General features: G+C 36.0%; 1 protein-coding gene across 2 annotated transcripts in view; it reads left to right on the top strand.

Moving 5' to 3' along the window:
* LOC149804422 (uncharacterized) overlaps positions 1-27,721 on the top strand; it is a 60,679-nt gene that overhangs the window by 24,863 nt on the left and 8,095 nt on the right. For both annotated transcript variants that reach the window (XM_089940171.1, XM_089940165.1), the window contains 6 exons: positions 1,124-1,193; positions 2,541-2,652; positions 9,170-9,224; positions 17,346-17,506; positions 25,567-25,691; positions 26,149-26,307. In XM_089940171.1, coding sequence (XP_089796297.1) covers positions 1,124-1,193; positions 2,541-2,652; positions 9,170-9,224; positions 17,346-17,506; positions 25,567-25,691; positions 26,149-26,307 — 682 coding nt within the window. The remainder of the gene's footprint in view (positions 1-1,123; positions 1,194-2,540; positions 2,653-9,169; positions 9,225-17,345; positions 17,507-25,566; positions 25,692-26,148; positions 26,308-27,721) is intronic.

Here is a 27,721-nt window from a genome sequence, read left to right as displayed (position 1 = left end):
ATCATATTTAAGTTGTCAGTTAGTAGCAAAATTAGTGTTTTGTCATAGTGCACGAATAGTTGGTGTTAATATCTGTTAAGCAGTTAAGCATTTCAGATGATGAGCATGACTAGTTGCTTTGACCTTTGACCTTTCGATAACAAAAATTTGAGAAATTTTGTATAAACTAAAAATGGAGAATGGATTTGCCAAAAGCAACAATGACACCTTTGTGTCACCTGAACATGTATTGTGGGACTTACATGTGAAATCTTTATTCAGATGTCAGGAGACATGACATGTAGAGATTCACACAGATCTAATAAAACACTATTACAATATGTCTAGTTTCTAAGCAAGTCTTTAATTTTTTATACAGGTGACTATTGATAAAAATAATAATGTTTGTAAGATTTCACTCCTGTTAAATTGGAAATTCATTTTCATAAAAGACAGTAATAAATGAGCACAATCACATACATATGGGAATAAAACCTGCAGATTTTCATGATTCTGTCTGCATTGGATACATATGCATGAAAGCTGTTCATTCTTTTTCCAGATGGTTCAAGTCTTTCTTAACGTAAAATATTTATATTTTCATAGAACCCATATTCATTATCTATGGATCTATAAATTGACAACACCACTCCTAAAATCTAGGGGTCCCAGGTGACAGAGTGGTCTAAGGCACTCACCTTTACATATTGCTGGCATCTCAGCTCTATCTGCATTGGTTTGGCTTGGTTAAAGTAGGTATGTGAGAAAAGTTTCCAGTAGATTCGCATAAATTCGGGGTTCTACCCAGGGTTTCCTTGGGTTCTTCCTTCATTAGAGACACTGGGTGCCATACATAGACTATCATGTGCTAAATAATGGTGTTAAGCCTACAAAACCAAAGCAGTCCAAGCCTAAGAATTAAATGTGAATAAGACTTAGCCTTGTATCTGACGTATAAATTTATTCTCATTACGGGTTGATTACAGGGACACTTGATTTGTATGCTTTTTACCAACATCTCTTTGTTTACACACTAATAAAGCCTCTATACTGGGTCATTATTTCCTTTTTGTAGCATTACATATATGTTATTGCAGATTAAAATAACAATTTTAGTAAAGAAAGTAACTGTTTGTATTTTCAGAATACGCTTGTATTGCTGACAAATTTAACAAAGTTTGATATCAGTCGGAACAGATTTTCATCACTTCCAGGTGAGGTTTTGTGTCATATGCATTTTATTGATTTATCTACTCAGTTAAACAATGGCAGTGTAGTAAATCAGGTCAGTTTATTATTTTCTAGGTCACTGTGATATAACTCAGGTTTCTAATAGTAATCAGTTTATCTCGTTGTTATTATGTTGCAAAGGAAAGTTATAATGAAAAAATAACTGAAAACAAGTAGTGTGTTCGTATTTGTACTAGGGATGTTGTTACTTACCATATCTACTTGCTTATAAGTCGTGTCAAAGTGCAAACAAGGATCCTGAACAGCCATAGAATAATGCACCTGCAGATCAGGGTCTGTGCTGTATGCTCTACTCATTGCTCCTAACAAACTACACAGACCAAAATCGGCCAGTGCATTAAGCGATGGCAAATCTGGATCTGTGCAGTTTGCAGTTGGACTCCTCTTATAAGCAAGTACAAGATTTATCGCAAGATATCAGCATAATTTTTATCATTACAATGAATAGACATGAGTAAAATAACTTTAAAACGTCACCTTTGTTATATATCGATAAATATACATGATTTTTTATAAACATTCATGATCATGGCTCATGACATTAGTTTCACACACAATCAAGCACATGTTTTGGTTATAAATGATGGCTGGTAATAACAATAATGTTTCTGATGAAGAAATATTATTCCACACAGTGTCCTCATTTCTGCTCAAGGTGCCTTTGCCAAACCTCATCTATGCTGACCTTTCAGTCTTATTTTTTTTACACATTTCAAAACACAAAAAGTCAATAAAATGCATCTTTTTTTTAATAAAATTATCATATATCAACTTTTTCCTGAATAAAATAATCATTTATCATCTTTTAGTTAATAAAATCATATATCATGTGACCTCTTTTGTGGCCTAAGTGGTTGGAGCATCCACCACAGATGCAAGTGGCCATGGGTTTGAACCCTGGCTGAGTCATACCAAAGACTTATAAAGATGGTACTAACAGCTGCATCGCTTTGCGCTCAACGTTGAGAGGTTAGTGTTAGGACTAGTTGACCTTATGTCAGGATAATGTGACTGGTGGGACATGATCCTAAGTGTCTGCGGCATGACGCCTCAGTGCTAGACATCACTATAAACTGCCACACTGCAGACATTGTAGCGATTTGACTGGAAAATTGCTAAAGCTATGTTAAAAATCCAAATCATACACACACACACACACATCTTGTATAATTTTTTCCTGAATAAAATCGTATATCATCTTTTCCTGAATTAAACTCTCAAGTATCACACCTTTTCTGAATAAAACATCATCTATCATGTTTTCCTGAATAACATTACTATGTGTATATCGTCACGTATCATCATTTCAGATTGTGTAATGAAGATACTAACATTAGAGGTTTTAGATGTATCCACTAATTACCTGACATCCCTGCCACCATCTATAGGTGGGCTACAGTGGCTGAAAAAATTAAATCTGAAGTAAGTGTGTGTGTGCTGTGGGGGGGGGGGATCTGCACACTTTTTATTATTCACTAATTCTCTTGATCCATGAGGTCTGTTACATTTAAGTATTCAGAAAAAGCATCTTTTTAAAAATGCATGCCAGGGTTGTTCATTATCCTCAGGATCGATATGTGCTGTTCCAGTTAAACATACTGGAAAAGCGTAAATTTAAAAATTCATGCCATGGTTCGGTGACTACTCATGTAGTTCATACAAAAACAATATAAATTATAAATTGCATCTATAGGTCACTCTTCCATATCAAAACAAGGGTCCCATGTATATATTACTGGTACAGCCCTGACATTTACTAATGGGTTTTCAGATTACCAAAACTTTATATCCAGGCAAAACCTATTGTATGAAATCATCGGTTTAATTAAGGATTGATGGGTAATTTTTAATTCAGCAGATTATGAGCTGAGAAAAATGATGTGCAAATTGTATGATCAATGAAATGGATCATATAAAAGTTTGCACAGTGTTTTTTTGGTTCATAATTTGTTAAATTAAAAAGCATAAACAGTCAATCCTTATAATTAAATTGAACAATATAAACAGTTTAATAAACTTAGTTTTAATAACATTCTTTTATTTAATTTTGAATTTCATTCAGTAAGGCACAGTAATACAGAACAGTGAATCACATTATAAATGTACATTCAGTCAGAGAAAAGCTCATGGCTTATTTGTGCTATGTAAGACTAATTTGTTTCATTATTTTTGTTCCCTGTGAATACATAGTTAATGAACGAAGAATTTGATATAAATCTCGATAACATGACATTTTTTTAACCAAATTGGGTACCTAATGGAATGGAGGGGTGGAAATTTGCATTTTCCACAGATTCAAGTGTGACAACAACACGCTATTTGCAGGGGATGACCTCCTTAGTTATATCAACTGATGACAGTTTCTTGGGCTGGAGAAATTAACTGTCGAGTTATAAGGGATGACTGTCACTCATTTGCCACATCTGAGTTGAGAACAGTCACAATTGTAGCTTCTTAGTGAACTTTAAATGTGTGACCACTCATATACATTATGTGATGAAGTTCAAATCTGGCATCATTCATTGATTGAACACTTGTTGTTCCAAGACAGTGTGCTCTATATGGCTTGCTACATTTTGAATTGCGACAAATGTCTGGCATAAACTGGGTAAACTGATAGTGATTTACAGATTCGGAAGTGTACCAATATTGTTCTGTTCCAGGATAAGTCAGATGTCTGACGTAAGCTGGGTAAACTGATAGTGATTTACAGATTTGGAAGTGTACCAATATTGTTCTGTTCCAGGATAAGTCAGATGTCTGACGTAAACTGGGTAAACTGATAGTGATTTACAGATTTGGAAGTGTACCAATATTGTTATGTTCCAGGATAAGTCAGATGTCTGACGTAAACTGGGTAAACTGATAGTGATTTATCAAGAACTTGTTCATTCTCCAAGAGGAGTAATTTTTATTGTTCAATTTTGTATCATGCCAATCGATATCGATAACAATAACCAAAATTTGTATACCTTTTGTTGTCAGTTGTGTAGTCTAGGCATTGTTAAGCATGATGGCCTATCACTAAAGAGCACCTGGTTAGAATCCCATGAAAGCATTATTGTATATACTTATTTTTCTTTGAATTAGGAAAGATTATATTGCTGCTTATTTTCTGTATGAATTTAGACAAAACTCGTCAGAATATAAACTTTAAACAGCTGATATTATCACATTGTATTTGCACCACTCATTAGCACGTGTTATTCACTCCATGCAAGCAAGTATTCTCCATATATTCTGTCTGAAAAAAAGTAATATGTAAACATTCTGTTAAGCCCCAACATAGCTCAAAGCACAACATCCTATTAACAAAATAGAAAATCCAGAGCATTCCAATTTAAATTGTTTTTTGTGTCAAAAATCTTTCTGTTTTTATTATTAAAGTGATTTTTCTATTTGCTCTTCATATTTTGTACAAACACATTTTTAAATAAGAAAATTCACTATACTGCATACTTTTTCTGAACAATTTAGCTGATTACCTTGAAAAACTTGTATGCCCATTTTGTGTTTTTCTTTGTCAATTTTGTCTGTCTCCAGTCTTCAATGCTTTCCAGTTGTTCATTGGTCAAATTTGTTAATCTTTTACCTTTTTCTTCCTTCAATTCCCTTATATTGCCCTCTGTGCCACTTTGGCCTAAAGCCATCTTCATTCTTTTCAACCTCTCCTCAGTAGAAGACAAGGTAACCACTTCAGTTATAAAATCAAAATCCATACTTGCAAGATCTAAATCATCATCCAGAAAGACTGTTTCCATGTTTTCAGGCAAAACTTGAATTTTTGTCTCTTCATTTTCATCAATGTTGAGCAAGTCAGAATTTGCTATGCCATTTTGCACGGTACCATCGTGTCTTTATATCACGAGGAGACAGTGTTTATTTATTGATTAAAGTGTATTTTATTTTTAGCATTAGCAAAGATATCTCATTTATTTGAAAAACGGTCCAGTATTTGGTTCATAATTAAAATCTTATGTAAGAAGTCTGAGTTTGAGTGACCGATATTCTAAATATAGTCCTCATTGAGTACATACAGCAAAGTAGTACAGGTGGACATGGCTTTAAAAAATGGTTCCATATAGGTATGAACCGTAAAAATTCAGAAGGGCCTGGCCAGTTAGATAGCTGGAAATCATGATGACAAAAGACAAATTTAATTATAGTAACATCTCCCAACTACGACCAGTGATTACAATTTTTAAAGTGGTCTCATTTTGGGTGTTCTGATTCAAGAATAACATTTTTCATTTGATCAGATAGGAACTTGAAATGTTTGAATGTAGTTGCAAACTTGAATGGTTTTATTGTGGAGGTGATTTCAGTGGAAGGATATACAATATTGACCTTCATCCAGAGGTACAGAGATGCCATTAATCACAAATTTGGCAGAATAATTCCTGTTTCAAATTCAGGTTACACTGTTATGATTACTTCTGTCAGATTCCAGTCTTGCAATCAGACAAAATTGGGTATAAGTGAAGCACAGTTTGAATACCCACATCTCTAGATGACTGAAATAATTCTAATGTCTGATTGTAATGAAGCATAATTAAGAGTTTGTATCACAAAAACAACTCAGTTTTGAGCAGTCAGACATTACATCAGCTAGTCACCCCAATTCACCTGCAAAACTTCAAGAATGTTGTTGGAAGCTGACATAGCTCAGTTGGTGAAGTGTCAGAAGGGCCTCAGATATGATACTCGCCCAGACCAACCTGGGTTGGCCGCCTCAGCTTGTAATTGGGAAGGGGATACTCAACTGAATACAAAATGTTATAAATTTAACTACAGTCCAGTATGGTCAAGTAGGTACATCAGATTGCTTAAAAAAATAAAATATCAAATTAAAATGATAAGTACAGACCTAGACAAATAAAATATCAAATTAAAATGATAAGTACGGACCAAGACAAAAGAAGAACCCAGTTACTTCGAGCAGTTAAATGAGGTAGCAGTAAATTGTTTTTGCTATGCTGATGTCATGCCCTTCAAATTTGAAGCCACACAGTATCAAAAGGAAACTCTGTCGCCATCAATATATATATGCTTGTCAAAGACTGGAGAAACTGAATCACGATGCAATGCGTGAAAATGCCTAAAACTCATAATTTTCCAAATAGAACCATGAACAGACCGATTTCCCAGAAAATCACAGAAAATTGTGATAAACATAAAAATAGAGGTAGGGAAAACATGCAATCACTCACGCACATTGTAGGTCAAAATATAATCTCAGACTTGGTTAGCAATAGTGTGTTTCTCCTTTTAGTGCATTCTCTGATCATATTAACATTTAAAAGAGATGAAAATTCATCTTTTCTGTTTCATCATATAGACAAAGGGCAGTAACTCTTGCTCATTACCTCTCCATGCCACACAACATAGTTTGAAATAAGCCTCACATTAAAATCCATGTCTTTTTGTGTGAACTTCATGTCTTCAATTCTGGCTCTAGCCTCATTGGTGAATTTCCAACTGGTGGAAAAATTGGCAACCATCATGTCTGAGAGTCAACTGCACATATTGCTCAGGTCATTAACATGACCATACAATGGCAAATGCATTGACTTCTTCTACCTGTCTTGATATGTATTGTATGTTTATTCATCACGTCACTTAAAATGCATCATGTCCTGGTTGTAATGATGACTCCATCTGACTCACCATTGCTGTTTGGGGACAAAATTGAAGAAGTTCAGAGGCAGGTAGCTCAGGAACTACCCCAACAACTGGCTGCTCCACCTGTTTCCTCATTTAGAAACCCAATATCCCAGCAGCAACAGAAGGATGAACTGGGAATAATCTGAGCTTCACCCATCCCACTGTTTTGGCTACCTGGGTATGGAGCTTATAAACAGTCTCAGACTTGTATGTCTCCCTCATTTTCACATCCCATGAATTGTTGAACTCCTAAAATCTGTTTCCAAATGGATGTGGCTTTCAGAAAGAGTTCTTGCAACACCTCAGGTTACTGAATGTGGTAGCATATCTGATCAAACTCTGTCTTCCTGTCTTAAGTTAGCTATACACTCATGATATTCTGATGTCTCAAAAGATTAAAGTCACCTCATGAAGATCTCAGCTCATAAACTAAGAGAGATCTCTGTGAGCTTCACGCTGGAATGCAGTGTTTCAATCCAAGACAAAGGTGCTGTTGGCTGGCATGCAGAGTCAAACTTCTTGTTTTTAGCTTTGCATAGACAAATCTATCTTCGCTAGCCGTGGTTCCAATAACCCTATCTACACCTTAGCATATCGAGCAGATATTTCTGAGCTTCAGGTCTGTGAATTTCTTTGGATGTGGCAGCAAACCACCACATCCAGTTAAAATTAAGTTGTTCAAATTTGAACACTGTTCCTATGTAATCGAGACAAGGGGAGCAGACAACTTGAATGGACTGATAAATAAACAATTTTCCAGTGTCGATCCTTGTTTGCAAACATTTCATTTCACTCAAATACACTTGTAATGGCTTCCCTCTTGTACAGTCATACTTTTGATGTTAAACTTGAAAAGTATCCTTTTTAGGTCAATTGCCACCACCATTTTCGGCAGATGTACAATGCACCGCGCTATTGGTTAGTTGGCATTACATACTAAAGGAGTTAACACATGAAATCCAATAGATGTCATTAGGACAAAGCACCAATATAGCTATTCGATCTGCCAAGGTGTAGATAGGGTTATCAGAACCTTGGCTAGCGAAGATGAGACACATGCATGTAGCGAGTTCTGAGGTCTAATTAATTAAAACCAACACAGTCTCATAGCTTTGCTGGATTTGCCAGTAAATTTTGAAAGTAAGGAGAGTTCAGTAATCAGTGTGACCTGATAGCATGGTCATGGATCAACTGACCATAGACTGTATTGCTTTAAGCAGGAGAATGGTTTATTGTTCACAAAGGGAATCCAATATTTCTTCCCTATAAGGAGAGGCCCCAAGTGGCCAAGTGGTCTAAAGCGCTCTCCATTACGGATCACTGCCATCTTACCTCTGTCTGCATGGGTTCAAATCTCGGATTTGGCCAATGTGGGTATGTGAGAAAGCTTGCCAGTAGCTTCTCGTGGGTCGGTGGTTCTTTCTGGGGTTTTCCTGGGTCCTTCCACTATTATTACTGGCCACCATGTATAGCTTATCGTGTGCTCAAAAACGGCGTTAAACCCCACAACATCAACAACAACAAACCTTCCTTATAAGGATACCCAAGGTATAGATCGGATGCTCATTAGCTTCTCCTGTTACCTATTCTCCTAATATTAATCTGATTGTGGAATGTATTCAAAGGAGAAAGCAAACCTTATAGTAAATTATGTTTCTCAGAGAATTCTTACCCATTTCTTGGAAACCCTCCTAACCACCCCACTATGTGAGCATCCTCTTTGGTAGTTCACTTGGCTTAAAACTACTGACACCTATTGTTGGGCAAGATATGCCTTTTTTGTTTTATAGTAGGGCTGGATTTGGAGTCATTCTTAATTTCACCTATATGAATGTCCTGTATGTAATGTTCACTTACCTTCCCTGGCAGCAGCCAGTTGCTTCCTTACCAAACAATGGTTTCTCCTTGCTTTAAATGATCACTGGTGCACATCTACAGTGATCCTTCACTCATTTGCTTTATGAGAAAGGCTTTGGTTGGATAAAATAATTTCATATGAATCACTGTGCAACATTTTTTTATCTCAAATATGTTAGCACTGTATAAAGCACATATAAGGCAGAATAATAAGATTGATTTAACCAATAAAGTTAAATGGTAGTAAAACTATGCAGCATAGAAGCTGTGCTCATAGTTTGCGTGTTTGGGCAATACTTTTTTTAAAAAAATGGTATCCTGTCTACAGCTAGATCTGTTTCTTGGTTACTGTTTCTTTAGAAATAAAGATTTTTGTAAGGAAAGTGCATCACATGGAACATTCTTCCCTTTTTTACAGGAAAAATAAGTTGACTTTCTTGACAGAAGAAGTGTTCAGTTTGATTCATCTGAAGGTATGTTCCATGGCAACAACAAAAATGATGTCTACATAAATAAGTATGTATTGTCAATCTGTTATGTAAATACAAGTCAACAGGATGTTCCTTGCTGTATACTTGTGCATAGAAGAATCTGTTTCAGAGTATGAATAAAAAAAATTAAATATTGATTTTCTGTTGAAATCAGCAGAGAAAAGCAGTTTTTAGAATACCTGGAACTCCTATATATGTTTGGACCTGTCATATTTTGTAAACATTTTTATCTAATTTTGCTAATTTTTGAGCCTGTATGCTGGTTTTTTAGTGGCACAGAGTTTTATTCACTAATGTGCCACAAGTCAGAAGAGCTTATGACATGGTTTTGCATCTGTCTTGGGTTTGCATTGTCCGTCTTATCAGGTTGAAAATGCATTCTTTTGACAGTTGGGAATTTGTTTTGATTCAGATATGGGGGTATGGGTGGTGTTAATGGCATTTTTCACATATTATTGGCTATCATGCTGAATAAATGGGAGCTAAATACCTTTCCCAAGGACAACACTGAGACAGTCTACCTGGGCTGGCTTGCACAGGTGTCAAACCCTTAATTCTTGAATTACAAATCTGTCATTCTACCAAATGAGCTACCATGACTCCTCTTTCTAAACAAAATTTATTAAGCTTGATATGTAACAGCATTGTATGAGCATATTTATTAAATGCAAAAGAATTACATACAGTATTTCAGATTAATTAATAGAGGATCTCAAATCGATAATTATTTAACCCTTTACCTCATGCAAGCGTCTTTGGATGCCTCTACTCCATTCACATGGAAGCGCCTTTTGACACCTCTATAAGATTCGCATGGAAGCGCCTTTTGATGCCTGCTGTAAACATCAGCCATTTTGAGCTGGTTTTCGTAGTGCCACCTTCGGGGGAAAACCCCGTTAGATACTACATTCATTTCTGCAAATGACAATTACGTCAGATTACGTGGTCGCTATTTATGCACTGATTGATATCTGCTATTTAAAGTAACTGGGTCATAATCTCCACTCTCCAAGATGGTGGCCGCGGATTTCATTCAGTACGTACGAAGTTTTCATGATTAGAATCACAACCACAAAAGATTCAATAACTTAGGTAAAGGCTCTGATATTGATGTAGGCAGCAATTAGTTTTTATAAATTATCAAATTCAGATGACTTAGTAATGTAGACGCACACGAAAACCTTGTAAATTTCGAGTATTGGAAGTGGCAGCTACGGTTGGTCACGCGACCTCACTGACATGATGGTGAACAAGTTCTCTCTCAATTTTAAAGCAAATAAAAAACATTCCATGAAAAATAATTACACAGCTATAACAATCGGACTTTATTCTTAAATATTTCCACATATAATAGATGTGTACCAAAAATGTAAAATGGTTAAAATTGCTGTTAAACGTAACATACACTACATTGCTTAACAGATCACAGGCAGGATTACATTCAGTACTTACGAAGTTTTCATGATTAGAATCACAACTATGAAAGATTCAATAACTTAGGTAAAGGCTCTGATATTTATGTAGGCAGCAATTAGTTTTTATTTTGATTATCAAATTCAGATGACTTAGTGATGTAGACGCAGATGAAAAACATGTAAATTTCGAATATGGGAAATGGCTGCTACGGTTGATCACGCGGCGTCACTGACATGACAGTGAACGAATTCTCTCTCGATTTTAAAGCACATAAAAAAATTCTTCCATGAAAGATAATTACACAGCTATAACAATCAGACTTTACTCTTAAATTTTTCCACATATAATAGATGTGTACCAAAAATGTAAAATGGTTTAAACTGCTGTTAAACATAACATACACTACATTGCTTAACAGTTCACAGGCAGGCCTATGCATATGCTGTCGACTAGGTAACAGGTGTTCTATTTATAGCATGCTGCACTTTGTCACTATGCTGTGTGAGGTAAAGGGTTAATATTGAATTTATGAAACTCATTGAATAATGTCCAGCTTTTGCTTGCCAAGGCTCACAAATGCTGAACATTATTCAACGAGTTTAATAAATTTAATAATGAATCATTACCCATTTGAGATTCTATTTATCACATAATTCTAATTTTGATGGAAATAGGAGTGAAATAAGAAGAAATAATTTCATTCTGACAGAGGTTCTGCACCTTTCATTTGTTGCACGTAAAAAAATAGTCCCTGGAATTTTGTGCAGTGTTCTGAAACTAATAAATTTTATTAGTTTCATTTGTACCAGTTATAACTCATAGTTTTAGTTCATTTAGAGAAAAGTTTAACAGTGAGAGTGTGTCACTAGGCCTTGTTGGATATGTGAAGGGATGATTATGGATGCAGATGTTCCAGATTTACAGTAATGTATTTGTGACCGGATGTTTACATTATTTGATTTGGAATAGTAGACTATAGTGGACATAGACAAATTCGAAATTGCACCACATGATAATAGCTATTTTACTCCATACACATGCTGTGGTTAGATAATGTTCTTTCAGTTTGGAGACAAGTTTATATCCACATTCTTTTGTGAACAGAGGTGAGTTTATTTACTCCTATAGGTTAACATTTAAACCATTCTTGTATATAGGGTGGATTCCATGTTACTGGTATACCCCCACCCCTTTTCACATACACACTATCAATTTAGTTTTATTTTGTTCTTGTTGTTATTCTTATTTGGTGGTAATCAGAACATGATAATATATGCATAGCATAAAGAGTTGATACGGGGGCAAATGGGTCTTATTTAGACAGCTTTGACCGTTTTTCCAGAATTCCCTTTGGCCAGTTCATTCATAAAAATGGCTGTAAAAATGTTAGTAGTAATAGTAAAAACAAAAAGTTCCAGTAGGCAGGGTAATTAAATTTTCCCATGATAACAGCCAGTCAGTGAAGAGAATACTGTGCAAAACTTTTATTGGATTTTTTGTACCAATCAGAATCACATAAAGTAATGGTTAAAATTAATGTCATATAAAATTTATGAATATCCACATAAAATATGTAAAGTGTACTGACTATGTGATAATAACGATTATGCCATATTTTTATATATAATTACCACTTTTGTATACTGTGCACTTTGATTTTCAACCTAGCTTGAGGTGAAAAATTTAGTTTTGCCATACAATGTGCATCCTGATGATTTTGCTTAGTTTTGGTAATGAAGAAGCATTCAACCTGTTTGCAGATATTGTCATTTGTTAAATGACTTTTGACTGGTTTACAACATCTTCACTGGCCAAGGTTCCAATGTGTTAACCCTATCTACACCTTGGTGGATTGATCAAATATTTCTGTGCTTCGGGTCTGTGAATTTCTTTGGATGCAGCTGCTGCATCCAATCAAAATCAGGTTCAAATTTGAACACTGTTTATACATGATTGAGACAAGGGGAGCACACAGCTGGAAAGGACTAAAAAATAAGCAATTTTCCACTGCCAGTCCATATTTGTACAAACACATCCTTTCACTCAAATACACCTGTAATGTCTTCTCTCTGGTACATAGTCATACTTTCAATGTTAAACTTACAAGGTATCCTTTTGAAATCAATTGCCTCCACTATTTTCACTGATGTGCAATGCACCACTGTTACATGCTATTGGTTAGTTGGAATTACAAAGGGAGGCAACTCATGGAATTCAATAGATGTTGCTTAGATAAAGCACTGAAATACCTGATTGATTCGCCATTGTGCAGATAGAGCTAACCTATCAGAACTTTGGCTAGCGAAGATGGGTTTACAGTAAAACAATGTTTGACTATTTATCTGTTCTTCTATGCCAATGCTTAATTCATGTACACAACTGTGATGAATAGCTTGTCTCACTCACTGTAGGAGTTGTTTTACGTAGCACTGGCTGATACGTTGTCAGACTGTATTTGTTCAAATTCAAGATCAAGCACAGGATTCTTTGTTAATAGTCAGGTCCAGTACTTATAATTAGTTGGACTGGCGTGACACCTCAGAAACATCTCATGTCCATCAATTCACCGAGACAATGCACATCAAAACTTTAGCTTACACAGATTACCTTCAAAACACAACAATATCAGTACTGTGAAGCATGGATGACTGTATCTTGTACTGATTACCTTCTAAACACCCCACTGTGTCAGAAAAGCATTGATATTAGCTTGCACAGATTACCTTCGAAACACCACACTGTCAGAGAAGCACTGCTGACTGTAGCTTGCATAGATTACCTTCACAACACCATGCAGACTCAGTGAAGCACTGCTGACTAACTTGAACAGATTACCTTCAGAACACCACACTGAGTCAGTGAAGCACTGCTGACTGTAGCTTGCATAGATTACCTTCACAACACCATGCAGACTCAGTGAAGCACTGATGACTAACTTGAACAGATTACCTTCAGAACACCATGCTGAGTCAGTGAAGCACTGATTGTAGCTTGCACAGATTTCCTTCAAAACACCATGCTGAGTCAGTGAAGCACTGCTGACTAGATTGGAAGGATTTCGTTCAAAACACCATGCTGAGTCAGTGAAGCACTGCTGACTATAGCACAGATTACCATCAAATGTTTTAATCAACATAAAATTGACATTTTGAGATTTTATGTTTCAGAAAGAGACGTCCTTAATATGATGATTTTGCACAAATTGAATATCATGAGAGATGCAATAGTTGGAATGCAGTATTAAATAACATTATGACAATAAAAATTCTTTTATATCATCAAATAACATCATGTCATTAAAAGTTCCTTTGCATCATCAAATAACACTACAACATTAAAAATTACTTTGTGCTATCAGATAATACTATGACATTAAAGATTCCTTTGTATAATCAAATAACATTATGACATAAAAAGATTCCTTTGTATAATCAAATAACATTATGACATTAAAATTCCTTTGTATAATCAAATTACATTACGACATTAAAAATTCCTTTATATAATCAAATAACATTATGACATTAAAATTCCTTTAAATAATCAGATAATATTATGACATTAAAAATTTCTTTGCTATATCAAATAATACTGACATTAAAAATTGCTTTGCATCATCAAATAATATTACAAAATTAAAAATTCCTTTGTTCAAAGAGACATTTTCTCATGCTGTCACTTATATATACAGCAGAGATGCTTCCAGGACACGATTGCATGATTTGCGCAAAATTTGTACGAATTTGCGCACTTTGAGAACTCCTGCAAATTAGTTGAAAGTCACACGTATAAAAATGTACTCTGCATGGCAGTATACAAAATGTTATTTCATGTTTATAAATTAACATTCAAGAAATAAAAATTACAGCAAAGATTCAGCATTCTTGGTTGTCAGAGTACAAATGGTTAAAAAACAACTCCTTCAGACAGCAGACTGTGAAAGAGGGTTCTCAGCACTAAACAACATTCTTATGCAGCTTAGGAACAGATTGAGCTAAGAAATAATAAACACATTGATGCTTATTCAACTGAAGGGGACATCGTTTGAAGACTTTGAATTTGATAGTGTGGTAACAGGGTGGAGAAAGAAGGAGAGGCAAATATTTAAGTGTTAGGAATATTGAACTATGTCTGTTCCCCCCCCCCCATTTTTTTCAACTCCCCACTTGTTTTGGTGACAAGGGGGAAATCCCCCCATATGAACAAATCCTGGAAGCATCTCTCTGTACAGTAAAGATTGTTTATTGCATTCTTAGATACAATACTTCCTCTGTTGTAACATCTAAGCTTAAATTCCCTGGGTAAAAATTCCTAACTAATATATATTATGAAGGTTTTATAATAATGTTCCTTTTTTATCATGTTTATTTGGTTTTAGCATTTAATTTGTATGTCTGAGTGAGAAAATTAGCTAAATTATAATGTTTTTGTCACCTGACATGCTGCTGCCATATAAACAAGGGCAGATGGTTAAACAGCGGAGGGGCTTGGTAACAATAGTGTGATAATCACACATTATTCATAATCAGTAAACAACAATGGCCTAACAAAGGCACCAGGTAACTGAGATGTTTTAATCAGCTTCATTTATAATCAGTATTTTAGAATCATGGGTTGCAGGTTCAGTGTATTTAAAGTATGAAAAGAAATGATTTTGTTTTCACTGTTTTTCTATTTTATGATTTATAAATGTCCTTAAACTATCATTCCCTACCTTTATATAAGTGAAATGAGTACAGTTTGAAGTAAATCACTCTCATTTTCATTTTAAATTCTAACTATTGTGAAAATGGCTGAAAATGAGTCAAAAAAAATAAATGCCTCTTTAGACATAAAAAATATATATAATGATATTATGACAGAAAACAAACGCCATGAAATTAGAAAACATAAAAACATGCTGTAAATATTTAAGGTAGGGAACATTATTAGGTCTTTAAGTTTGTTCTTGCAGTCGAAATAAGTGACTTTTAAGAGCACTCTTGAATAGGATCACTGTGTCTTTGTTTCAAATTTCAACAGGAAATTCATTCCATGTTGCTGGGCCCTGGTATGCAAAAGAACATTGTCCATATGACTTCGTTTTCATTGTGGGAATAATGAGTATACGATTGTCAGAAGAGGAGCATAAGTATCTTGCTGGTGTGTACACATGGGTAAGGTCTGATGGGTATGTTATACTGGAGTCTGTCAGTGAAACGTAGCACAGAGAACAAATTTTGGGGGCCCTGAGTGGCCGAGTGGTCTAAAGCGCTGTTCGTTACAGATCACTGCCATCTCACCTCTGTCTGCGTGGGTTCGAGTCTTGGATTCAGCCAATGTGGGTATGTGAGAAAGCTTGCCAGTAGCTTCTCATGAATCGGTGGTTCTTTCCGGGGTTTTCTGAGTTCTTCCTCCACGGGGTTTTCTGAGTTCTTCCTCCACAAATAATACTGGCTGCCATGTATAGCCTATCGTGTTCTGAAAAATGGTGTTAAACCCTACAACAACAGAACAAATTTTGTGTTTGATTCTGGATCAAATGGATAGCCAGTGTAGGGTACAGAGTAGCGGGGAGGTCTGATCCGAGCAGCTGTTTTGAACCTTTTGAAGTTTTTGGAGTATATATTGAGATGAACCAGACAGAATTGAGTTACAGTAGTTCAGTCTTGAAAGTACTAATGAACACACAAGTGTTTTAGTGGCATCAGCTGAAAGATATTTGCGAATGGAGCTGATGCGTCTCAGCTCAAGATATGCAGCCTTACAGATGTTCATGAGATGTTGGTGCAGTGTGAGAGTACTGTCCAGAGTAACACCTAGGTTTCGTACTGATTGTGTGAATTTAATGTTGGTGTTACTGATATATATTGTTTGAGGTAAAGGATGTGACTGAGAAAGTCTTTGTGTTTTGATCAGAATGGCCTCAGTTTTTTCATTATTCATCTGCAGCTTGTTACATGTCATCCATGATTTCACATCAGAAATGCACCTCTCTACACCTTGGATGGTAGCATCAACTTCACTTGGGTGGCTAGATTTGTATGTTTGGGTGTCGTCAGCGTACAATTGGTGAGAAACTGGACGATGATCTTGAGAGCAGCTGAGTGTATAGAATGAAGAGAACAGGTTCAAGAACAGACCTTTGTATGTACTCTCTCAGTTATTCAAAGTCTGGTGGTTTGAATAACCTAAGGTCATGAAGGTGCAAGGTCACATCATATTGAATAAGCTTCTTTCCCTACATAACCCTGTTTGTTTTAGTTCTTCTTTGTTTGGTTTGATGAAAATAGGATGTTCTGGTCTCTAGTGGCTTTAAACAATTTTAGAGTTGCCTCATTGAAGGCCCTCAGTTTCATTGCCTGCCATTTGGCCCAAAACTTAATGTAGCCAGCTTCAGTTATTTCCTTGTTTTCCAGTTCAGGTTCATAGTGTGATGATAAACAGAGCGTTTGGAAGTCCTGAAACTAATTCAGGGTCATAATAATTCGGCCAGATTGAAAGCATACAACATGTTTTATACAGGTGTGAAATGCTGGTTTTGGTTATGTGACATGTTTTGTGCAAAGAATTTTGTACATTTGACTGTTGTACTCTTAGGTATTTTATGTTGATTAACAAGTCATTCTTGTCATACTTCCAGTTTACATAAGACATCTTCAAAGTTCCATATTCTCCAACAATTAGGTTTCTATTCTTCATTTTCAGTATTTGTCTGTGAAGGCCAACCCTCTAAAACATTTGTCGAGAAGTATAGGGAATCTTATCAACTTGACAGAGTTGAATGCCTATGCCTGCTCACTGACCTCAATCCCAGTATCTATTGGCTGCTGTTCCAGCCTCCGATTGCTTCACCTTGCCAGGAATAGGTAACAATTGTAACTCTATATCACTTGTCTCTATTTATTTAAAAAAAAATACTTTAAAGCAAGCCACAAATGGATAAAGTTCTTTTTTTCATTTTGTCCCCTACCTTTTTGTACAAAGTGAGAGACAGCATATGTGGTGTTCTATCAGTATATCGTTCCATAACACCTTCATTTCTCGTTTGAATACATTTCCCAATCACTTGCTACCTCCCAAATTCAGCACGACTTAAATAAGAAAATATTTTTTCTCTCTATATCATATAGGCAAAGGGCAGTAACTCTTACCCATTACCTTCCATTGCCACCAATAGGTGTTGCCAGTTTTTACACTTCGCTTTATACACAACATTGTAAGGAATAAATACCCCATTATATCAAAGTCTTTGTATGTGAAATCTGAGCTATCCAATCAAAATTTTGGATTTATTTTGATTAATATTGGTTCATAATCAGGAGGTATACATTATTTTTTTAATTTATAATATTTTCAGAAGTTTATCACTTTCGCAGACTTGGTCATTTAAGACCACTTTGTACAACATGCTATCATTGATGCATTAATGCATGTTGACTTTCAAGGTCTCGTGTGCACTGTCTTTAGTTCATGCACTCTGTTTATTACAGGTGTTATTTAGCAAATTATTCACATGCTGATGTGTTCATTTATCATTTCTATTATTTTATCATTTCAGAAATGTGTCTTCATAATGCAGTAAATCCAAGAAATACAAAGCAAGGTAACAGTATGCACAAGTTCTGCCTGGCATGTAGCGGATATACCTCTTCTTCCCCTTGCAGCTTGTGCAATTTGTGATCCATGGACACCTGGTCAGCTATTCTGCATAAATCAGCAAAAGGCAAAAAAAAAACAGAGGGGAGAATCATGCAAAACCAGTATACATCAAATGTAAAATCAGTTGAGAGTTTTGTGGTGGCATTATCGGGGTCTCCGCTCCCCCATCTTCCGCCAACGTGACATTGACATTTTTGTGGTAGATTAATGCATATATGTTGCAGTTGCAGTTGGAGACATCAGCCTTTTCAGCAACATATATGTCAGCTGGTACAGAAGATGGCAATGCAGTTATTGACTAAAGGCCAAATTTTACCTGTTTCCATCTTTAACTCCCACATAATTTGGAGACAGTGAGGTACCTCCATTTGTATGCAGAAGAGTGAGCATTACATCCCCCTGCAAGTCTGAGCTTGGCCTTTGTGCCTGTAAGACCAGGCACATGGTGTATTTTTCGGGTATAGTGGATCCAGCATGTAGTAACATCTCACAGTCCGGAGATGTACTGGCATTCCAGCTAGCCCAAGTGTCCTAACCAGGACTTAGTTATGGGTGGAGATAGTGGTGGTAGACAGGGAATAAAGTCATGAGAAGTGATAGATTTTTTCCCATGAGTGAAAAGTCTTTGAATTTTGCAAATATTGATGAAAGTCAGAAAAACCCAGGATTTTTCTGCCACCACTTGATGACAGAAACAATTTCATGATTGAGTCATAACTGAACTGAACGCGAGTTAAATTTATGGAGTTCTGACCAGAATATTTGGAGGTTGCAGTATAGATCATTTGGGTGCTTGACGTAAACATTTGTATAGTCAGTCCAAATACTCAGTCTGTTAGATTCATCTAGTAGACTGTTTAGTCCACAGTCAGTTCCATATCATTATCTTTTCTTACATAGAAGGTATGAAGACCAATCTAGCTTCATAAAAAGCCAACATGTCTCTGACACATGATCACAGAGAGATTAAAAGATAAATCATACAGCTTATTGTCACCAGTTTCTGTTTCGAATTCCAATTTTATCGAAAATATATTGTGATATAGCTTATTATATGGTAGTTAGCAAAGGGAACACAGTGTTAAACATTATTGTCAATAGTAATTTTGGCTATTCACCACCTTTGCATTGAGTTTTACTACCAAACATTTGTAAACTGTAGAAATATACCAAATAATTGATGGATCAAATCGATATACTGTGCCAGTGAATGACCTCATTTTTTGCAGACCATTGAGAAGCAGTATTCCATTTAGTGCATTTTACTTGCTAATTAAGGTAACATGATCATGGCCAAAGGTGGCGGTACCATTAGAAAATGGCTGCTGTTCCTTATAGAGTTAAATTTGATGTAGTCTAAAATGTTGAATCTCTGAGTAGAACATTGGTGCAAAATTATTATGCTGTGTGTTGTGTAGCTTGAAATATCAGTGTAGATTCTTAAATAGGTCACATGAGAAATGGGAGAAGTGTCATTCCCTGTATTATATATTAGGTAAATTTTAAGAACCTATATGAGCCTCTGTGAGTATCAATATAGGTTTGGGGATTGGTTAGTCAGATTACAAGCAGACATAAATTAATTTTTACAGAAAATTCAAATCCTTTTACATGCATTAGAATATAGTTTTGAAGGTGTTTTTGTCAAAATTTTCATCAACCTTTTGAAATAAAGTTTTTTTAGCGATGGATTTTTTAACAAATTGTCTTGAGGAGTTTTGGTCATCTGAAAAATGTTGTTTTTATTTTTATTGGCATAGTTTAATTCATTGTTTTAACTTTTTCATTATAAGATAAGATTCTAATATTTCCATTTGTTGTTTTGATTCTGTGGTAGGCAATGTTTACTTTGTATGTCATGCTTTTAGATTTAAAGTGGTACATGTGTCATATACTTGTATATGGTTTTGAAATTGCTGTTACAGTGGTCCCCCTCACGAACGACCCCACTGAATAATGGCCACCCACTTAAGAGAGGGACCACTGTATTAATATATTAATAACATTCATTTTCCTTAATTAAATGCAATGTCAGTTATGATAATAGATATTTTACTTGACATTGGTATCATGATTCACAAGTGATTATTCTGATTTTTTAGAATTAAAGTTGGAAAGTAAAACAGAACTAATTTCAGTTCATTCTGTTATTGTTTCCTAATACCAACATAATGCAGTTCAGCAAAGCAAACATTTTCACTTTGTTAACTGAAATGACTTAACATGAAAATTTATGTGAAGATTCATTTGTCAAACTTGTTTCTTGTGATACATTGTGTAGTTTAGTACATGGTCTTATGCCTGTTTCTTGTGATGCATTTTTTGGTTTAGTACATGGTCATATGTCTGTTTCTTGTGATACATTGAGTAGTTTAGTACATGGTCATGTGTTTTGTGATACATTGAGTAGTTTAGTACATGGTCATGTGTCTTGTGATACATTTTATGGTTTAGCACATGGTGATGTCTGATTCAGATGGTATGGAGAGTCTTGAAATAACAACATCTGTTGATTGGAAAAATGGCACATGTTCCAAGCTAAAATATTCTTTTGTTATTCAGTAATGGTCATATTTGAACCTTGAAAATTGAATTGCATTCTTGAAATAAAACTGGAAAAGACCAGGAAATATTTCTTTTAAAAAAGCATTGGAGATAAATCTGACTGTTAGCCAGGCACATGGCTTCTTATATATATAATGATGGGAATCTTTGTGAAAGATTTGTCCATATAGCCAAGCTGATGATAATATATGCCGATAAGGACAGGAATGGTAGCAGAAACTCAGTCTGGTACTGAAGCTGACAAATCTAGCCATCCACTTATCTGACGACCAAGGCATCCATTCTCCTGGCTAACCACCCTTCTGCCCCGGTACAGCAAAATTGCCTGGCAGAGCCAGCTTTTTCTGTTTTTGTGCTGCTTAACGACAGGGTTTTAGCACATGTTTGGTCACGGTTTCTCCTGAAATGGAAGCAGACAAGGACCAAGGTTAAGATAATTCTGAGCAACAGCCCTTCTCCAATCTGACCATGGAAAATATGTTTAGTTTTAAGGCTGCCATCAAAGAGATATACAGGGTGTTGATGGTTTTAAAATGTCATGCAACCACTACCACTATGCATGACTGTAAAGTCAGTGCATCAGTCAACATCAAGGATAAAAAACACTTGTCTTCTTTCCCGTTTTTTCTTTTCATCTTCTCCAGTCTGCAAAACTCGAGGAGATTAATGATTGGCTGTCCAGATATATCTGTGACCTGGGGACTGCTAAATTCTTCTTATCAGAAAGCCAAGTACCAGCCACGTTCTTGTCATGCTGGTACAAGACAAATTCCACTGCCTACCACACCGAATTCCCAGCATCTGATAAGAATGTAACAGCAGTTAACATGTCTGCCCAACCATTTTATAAGGTGGGTAAGAATGTTTCTTACCACGTCAAAGTCATTTCAAAACATTGTTGCCCAGTGTTCAGTTCTGGATCTGGCCTTGTGATCGATTTACTGACTGTAGGAAAAATAAACCAACCAACAGCAGCCTGAATTGCTTGGGTCATTAACAGAGCAGCACACTATGCAGTGGCAACAGAGAGATGACAGGTGGGTCTTTTACACCCCAAAGATTGTTCAGATCCTAACCTTATGCCAGCAGACAACAGTCAAATTAGTCTAGGAGGCAGTCTTACTGGGAAGGTAAGAAACTAAGTTTCTATAGTCCTGCTTCCCAAAGCTGACTTAACACCCCAACTGCCCAGAGACAGCCTGCCAGTGGAAACCATCAGTTCCAATCATGTTCAATGAACCTATTTCTGCAAAATGGATATGTGACCCAGGTAATTTTGAAGGGGCTTTGGATTTGTTATCAAACCCCATCCTCATTTTCCTCTTCCCTTTTATGTGCCATGAGATCAGGAGAAGGACCATATTCTTCAGCAGCAAATACAGTTCCTGATTAACATTGGCAGTTGGGACTGTATGAAAGCAGCCATCTTAGGGTTTCCTTTCATGGCTGTTGTATGAAAGCAGCCATCTTAGGGGTTCCTTTCATGGCTGTTGTATGAAAGCAGCCATCTTAGGGGTTCCTTTCATGGCTGTTGTATGAAAGCAGCCATCTTAGGGGTTCCTTTCATGGCTGTTTCTTATCAATAATAGCAAGCTGAAGCTGATCATGGATAGAGTCCCCCTTCCATTCTTTAGGTGATGGAGATGGCAAGGTCTATCCAACTTGTCAATCTGAAGAGACCAGTATGATATCATTCTTGGTCTCACAGATGCCTTTTTCATGTCCCTACTCACCCATTGTCACATTAGATTCTTTAGTATGCTTACCACAACAAAGTTTACCAATTTCAAATCCTTCCCATTGGTCTAAATGTAACCCCCCTCAGCCTTCACCAAAATTATGGATTGCTTCCTGACCCAGTTGACATCCTTTGGCATATCTTGATGTTCTCCTTGAAGAAACAAATGGTTAGTACATTCTCATCATGGGCAGAAACAATCGGCGGTCCATTTTGAATCTTGAGTTTTCTAGTGAACTGGGGAAAAACCTGACCATCACATTTTTAACAACCTTATTATGGAGTTTATAACCAATCTGTTGTTAAATTTCTACAGTCTCTTTCCAGTAAGACATGGATGCAGGTAGGTATCTCAGTTGTTAAATTTCTACAGTCCCTTTCCAGCAAGACATGGATGCAGGTAGGTATCTCAGTTGTTAAATTTCTACAGTCCCTTTCCAGCAAGACATGGATGCAGGTAGGTATCTCAGTTGTTAAATTTCTACAGTCCCTTTCCAGCAAGACATGGATGCGGGTAGGTATCTAGGTTGTTAAATTTCGACAGTCCCTTTCCTGCAAGATGGATATGGGTAGATAGTTCCTGCAACTCCTCTGGTTACTTAATGCAGCCACAAAGCTGATCCAGCAGGGCCGCCACCTGATGCAAGTGACTTTGCTGGCTCAGTGGTGCATATTTTCCAGTTCATTCAACCAGAACATTGGTGTTGTGAACAAGGTATGATCATTCCTGTGTAGCAATGCAACCATAGTTGTCTCATGACTGGAATTCCTCTGGTTAGTGGCAAAAGGGGACCATGGGTACAGACACTTTACAACAACCTTCCAGAAATTAAACTGACCCAACAGCACCTGTAATGCTGGTTTTAATGCTCACAAGTGCAGCAGGCTAACCAGCCAAGCCAGCCATCTGTCCTGCCCCTCCTGTTCAGCTATGCCAGGCCATCATATTAGTGGACGAGTAGCCCATGATGTCCCAGAATATATACATTATATGTATACTAATGTGTCCTATCGTATGACATATCCCAGAATGTACCCACTGAGGGAAGATGTCCCTGAAGTTGAAGACTGTACCTACTTACAAATCGAGCCAAACTGCAAACTTCAACGATTCAGATCTGCCATAGCATAATGCGCCTGCAGATCAGGGTCTGTGTCAATTGTTTTACTGATTACTCCTAACAAACTGCACAGACCCAGATCTGACAGCACATTATGCTATATCAGATCTGGGTGTGTGCAGTTTGCAGTTGAACTCATCTTGTAAGTGAGTATATATGGTAATTAACATATTGCTATTGCTGTGGAGGCAAATTAGGTAGTGTAGTGGAGTCCACTTATTTCATTATCTCAGTTATGCAAGTTTGACATAAATATATTGAATATTCCATTGAATCGATCTTGTGAAGATCCCATCTACATAACCCAGACTTTACCAGATAAAAACATGAATCCTTGCTTATCTAAAATGTTAGTTTCTTGGGTTTTTTTTTTTAAAGGAGAGAAATTGATGGAAATAAAAAAAAATTTCAGAGTGAATATCAGCAGAAGCTTCCACTGACTCGAGTCTGAATTAGATTAATAGGGAATACTTACCAGTTTATTATTGGAAACAGGGTGTTCCATTTTCTTTTATGACCTTGAAATTGGACCATACAAATGCATGATGAGAATGAATTTAATAAAACTCAAATATTCAGTCTGATGTTTTTATTATTATAATGTGGTAATTTGATTAGCTTGAGTGCACATTTTTCATTATATAACAATTAAATATTTTATGTGCATAAATGCATTTAATATTATGTTGACTTAGCATTTTTCTTGGTCCATGCATCACCACCCCTACCCATTTTAAAACAAACACATTTGGGTATTTAGCAAGGCCCTGCATCAGTTTGGATGATGTTGTAAAAACATACTTTACTACAATAATTGGTTTTTAGCATCTTATCTGAACATCTCAGCTTTTTGAATCAAACATGGCAGAAATATTCTTTAGAACAAACTGTGTTGAAATTGTGTCTGGGATGGCTTCACAGTCATTGATGTGGCTTCCACAGCAGTCAGATGGAAAACTAGTCCAATAAATCAGCCCCAAAACCTCTGCTGATACTGATGGATGGTTTGGGTCTGGTATCACAGTCTGTGGACAGATTTATCCACAACACTTCAGTGTGCATTTTAGATGCAACTTATTCTTGAGGTTGTTAAAAGGTCCATTCAGCAATATTTACAGAATATTTCCAGATCAAATCCTGTTTGCCAGCTTGTAAATATACAGGTAATAACTTGACCCTAGCTCCTGTCTCAATTTGGAATTTCCATCAGATCCAGCTTCCGATCAAATTTAACTTTTGCTGTTCACTCATATGAAGGTTTTGGTTGCATGATTTAATGACTAATGGAAAACCTATTTTCATCTTCTCTTAGATGGCCGAGTAGCCAATTTGAAGATATGGCAGAAAGGTTTCTTGGGACTTTATCTGACAAATTTGTGTCCAGATGGACTTTCCAAGGAATGGTGTGGCTTCCATAGCAAATGGGTGTAAACTTAGTTTTGACTTTTCCCTGGAATGGCTAAGTCTTCACAAGCAGACAGTTAATGGAAGAAATGGTCTTATCTTGAATTCCAGGAAATTCATTTTGGCCAAAATAGATCATCAGTCCCTTCAAAAGATTTTTTCACTTATCCAGAATGGCCAAGACAGTTGGAATCAGACTTGGCAGAAATGCGTTTTAAGACATCCTCTATCAAAATTTTGTTGAAGGTACATTCCCTGGCATAGGTTATGCTTTCACAACAACCAGGTGGGAAATCTTTCAACTTTGCTTGTGCATATAATCAATTTCTTATATTAAGCTGAAATGCCAAACATTTTTATTTTATCTTAGTTGAGATAGAATCCTCAAAATTTGAACTAATTGTCCTGCTTAGATTGATTGCATAACTTTATTTTGCAGACTTAGATGGATACCTTCTCAGATAGGGCAGCTACATTGCTTGCAAGGGCTGTACCTGAACGACAATCAATTGTCATATCTGCCTGCCATGATTACTTTCATTCCAAACATAGCTGTGGTATCAGGCAAGTATAAGGAGTTAAATTTCACCCTCTTGCTTTCAGCTTGAATGATTCTTTCCGGAAATGGAGTGCAGTATATACCAAACTTTCCCTCATTATCATTTAAATTTCAAACATCAAGAGATTTCAAAGTGGTTTTAGAGATAGCCCCAGCCAATCTAAGAACAGCCACATCTTTTTAAAAGTTGATGTAACAGAGTTACAGTTTACATGTTATTGTCCATCCTTCACTTAAAATAACAAATTTTTATACTGGTACACACTTTGAAATAATATGAGTTATTTGAATTTGTTACCATGGAATCTCACATAGTTGTATATTCAGTGTATGTTTTTTGCAAGATTTCTTAAAATTCAGGCCTTTTATTTTCTTCCTAAATCCTGCTATAATATATTTGGACTCAGAAATGTGCAGTGACAAAATAAAAATAAATGTATTTTTGTCCCTTTATTCTTTCAGTTATAGGAAATCCATTGATAACAGAGGAAAGCATTTTCCAATATACAGAAAGACTAAATCCCTGTAGAAAGAAATTTCCATCATTATTAGAACTGTCGGCTCGAGTAGTATATAGATACAAAATTCCTTATGGTGATACAGTACCTGGCACTTTGAAAGGTAAGGGTAGTATATAGATACAACATTCCTCATGGTGATACAGTAACGAGCACTTTGAAAGGTAAGGGTAATATATAGATACAAAATTCCTTATGGTGATACAGTACCTAGCGTTTTGAAACGTAAGGGTAGTATATAGATACAACATTCCTTATGGTGATACAGTACCTGGCACTTTGAAAGGTAAGATGCTTTCCTTAAGTGTCTGTTTTTTCTTTCAATTTCAGAAATGAGAAACTATATTGATGAGTCTTTATAAAAATGTAATTTATACATGGTAGGTAAAATATACACTTAAAAAATATACACGTCAATAAATACTGAACCATGACTGTTTGGTCACTATAATTCCATTTTTCCTCTTTTCTGTCATCAAATCATCAGATTCCATCAACAAACATTTAATTTAGATTAGAATGTAGTTTTTTATTAGCCTTTATAAGGAGTCAGAATATATAGCCCTGTCTTTTCTAGCCAGGGGTTGTAAAGATATTGCATTATTGCTGCCATGGTTCTAAGCATATTAATGACCCTAGACTAGCAAAGATGACCTTGCCTGTGCAGAATCACAACAATGGGGCATGATGATATTTTTACTGGGCAAATTATACTTTATACTTTTAGCATTTCTATCTATAAAATGTGTAAATTTTTAGTTAGCTTCACAGCCCTAATGTCATAGGATCATGATTATGCAAACTATGTCAAAGGAAAATGTATTAATTTATTTCGGCTGAATTGCTTATAAATCCAGCCATATCCTTTATTTGGCTGAAGAGGTGAATATTGAAATGCAGAAAGGGCCACATGATTACAGTGCTTGAACGTGTAGATGAGCAGCACCATGAATTTGTATGTATGTTTTGGGGTGGGTTTTTTTATTTCATATTTAAATCTTGCTTGGTAAGACTTTGTTTTAGAAATAAAACAATGTTTTCCTGTTTTAAATGCATTACCCAGTCATAATACCTTAGGAATATGACCACTACCTAATATTACATAAGATTATTCATGAAATTATTGTAAACCTTTGTGTTTATCACTAGCTGCTTTTTTACCATTTTCACCTGTATATGATATATGATATCATTTTGCTTACATGTGTCAGCACAATAGCAGGACTAAATGCATGGAGTGCAATGTGTTAAATTGGCAAAGGATAACCACACTACATGTCTGAAATGTATGGGGTTCAATTTGAGTCATATTTGTAACATTTATGCACAGCGTATGAATCTATGGGCAATCATCTTGGCCAAAAGGTGCACTGAGGCTAATGGCAGGGCAGGGAAACACCCCATCAGAGATGAAGGTGCAGGAAGGCCACCAGTTTTAGGAAATCAAAACCAGGACTTATCGTCATGGGCATCATACACAGCTTCAGCTCCACTCTTGTCCCCAGGATCAGAACATA

Source organism: Sinohyriopsis cumingii, chromosome 2 (genome assembly GCF_028554795.1).
Source record: "Sinohyriopsis cumingii isolate HCF-2022 chromosome 2, ASM2855479v2, whole genome shotgun sequence".
In the NCBI taxonomy this organism is placed as follows: Eukaryota; Metazoa; Mollusca; class Bivalvia; order Unionida; family Unionidae; genus Sinohyriopsis; species Sinohyriopsis cumingii.
The sequence above is the reverse complement of the archived record's forward strand: the minus strand, read 5'-3'. Positions and strand labels throughout refer to the sequence as shown.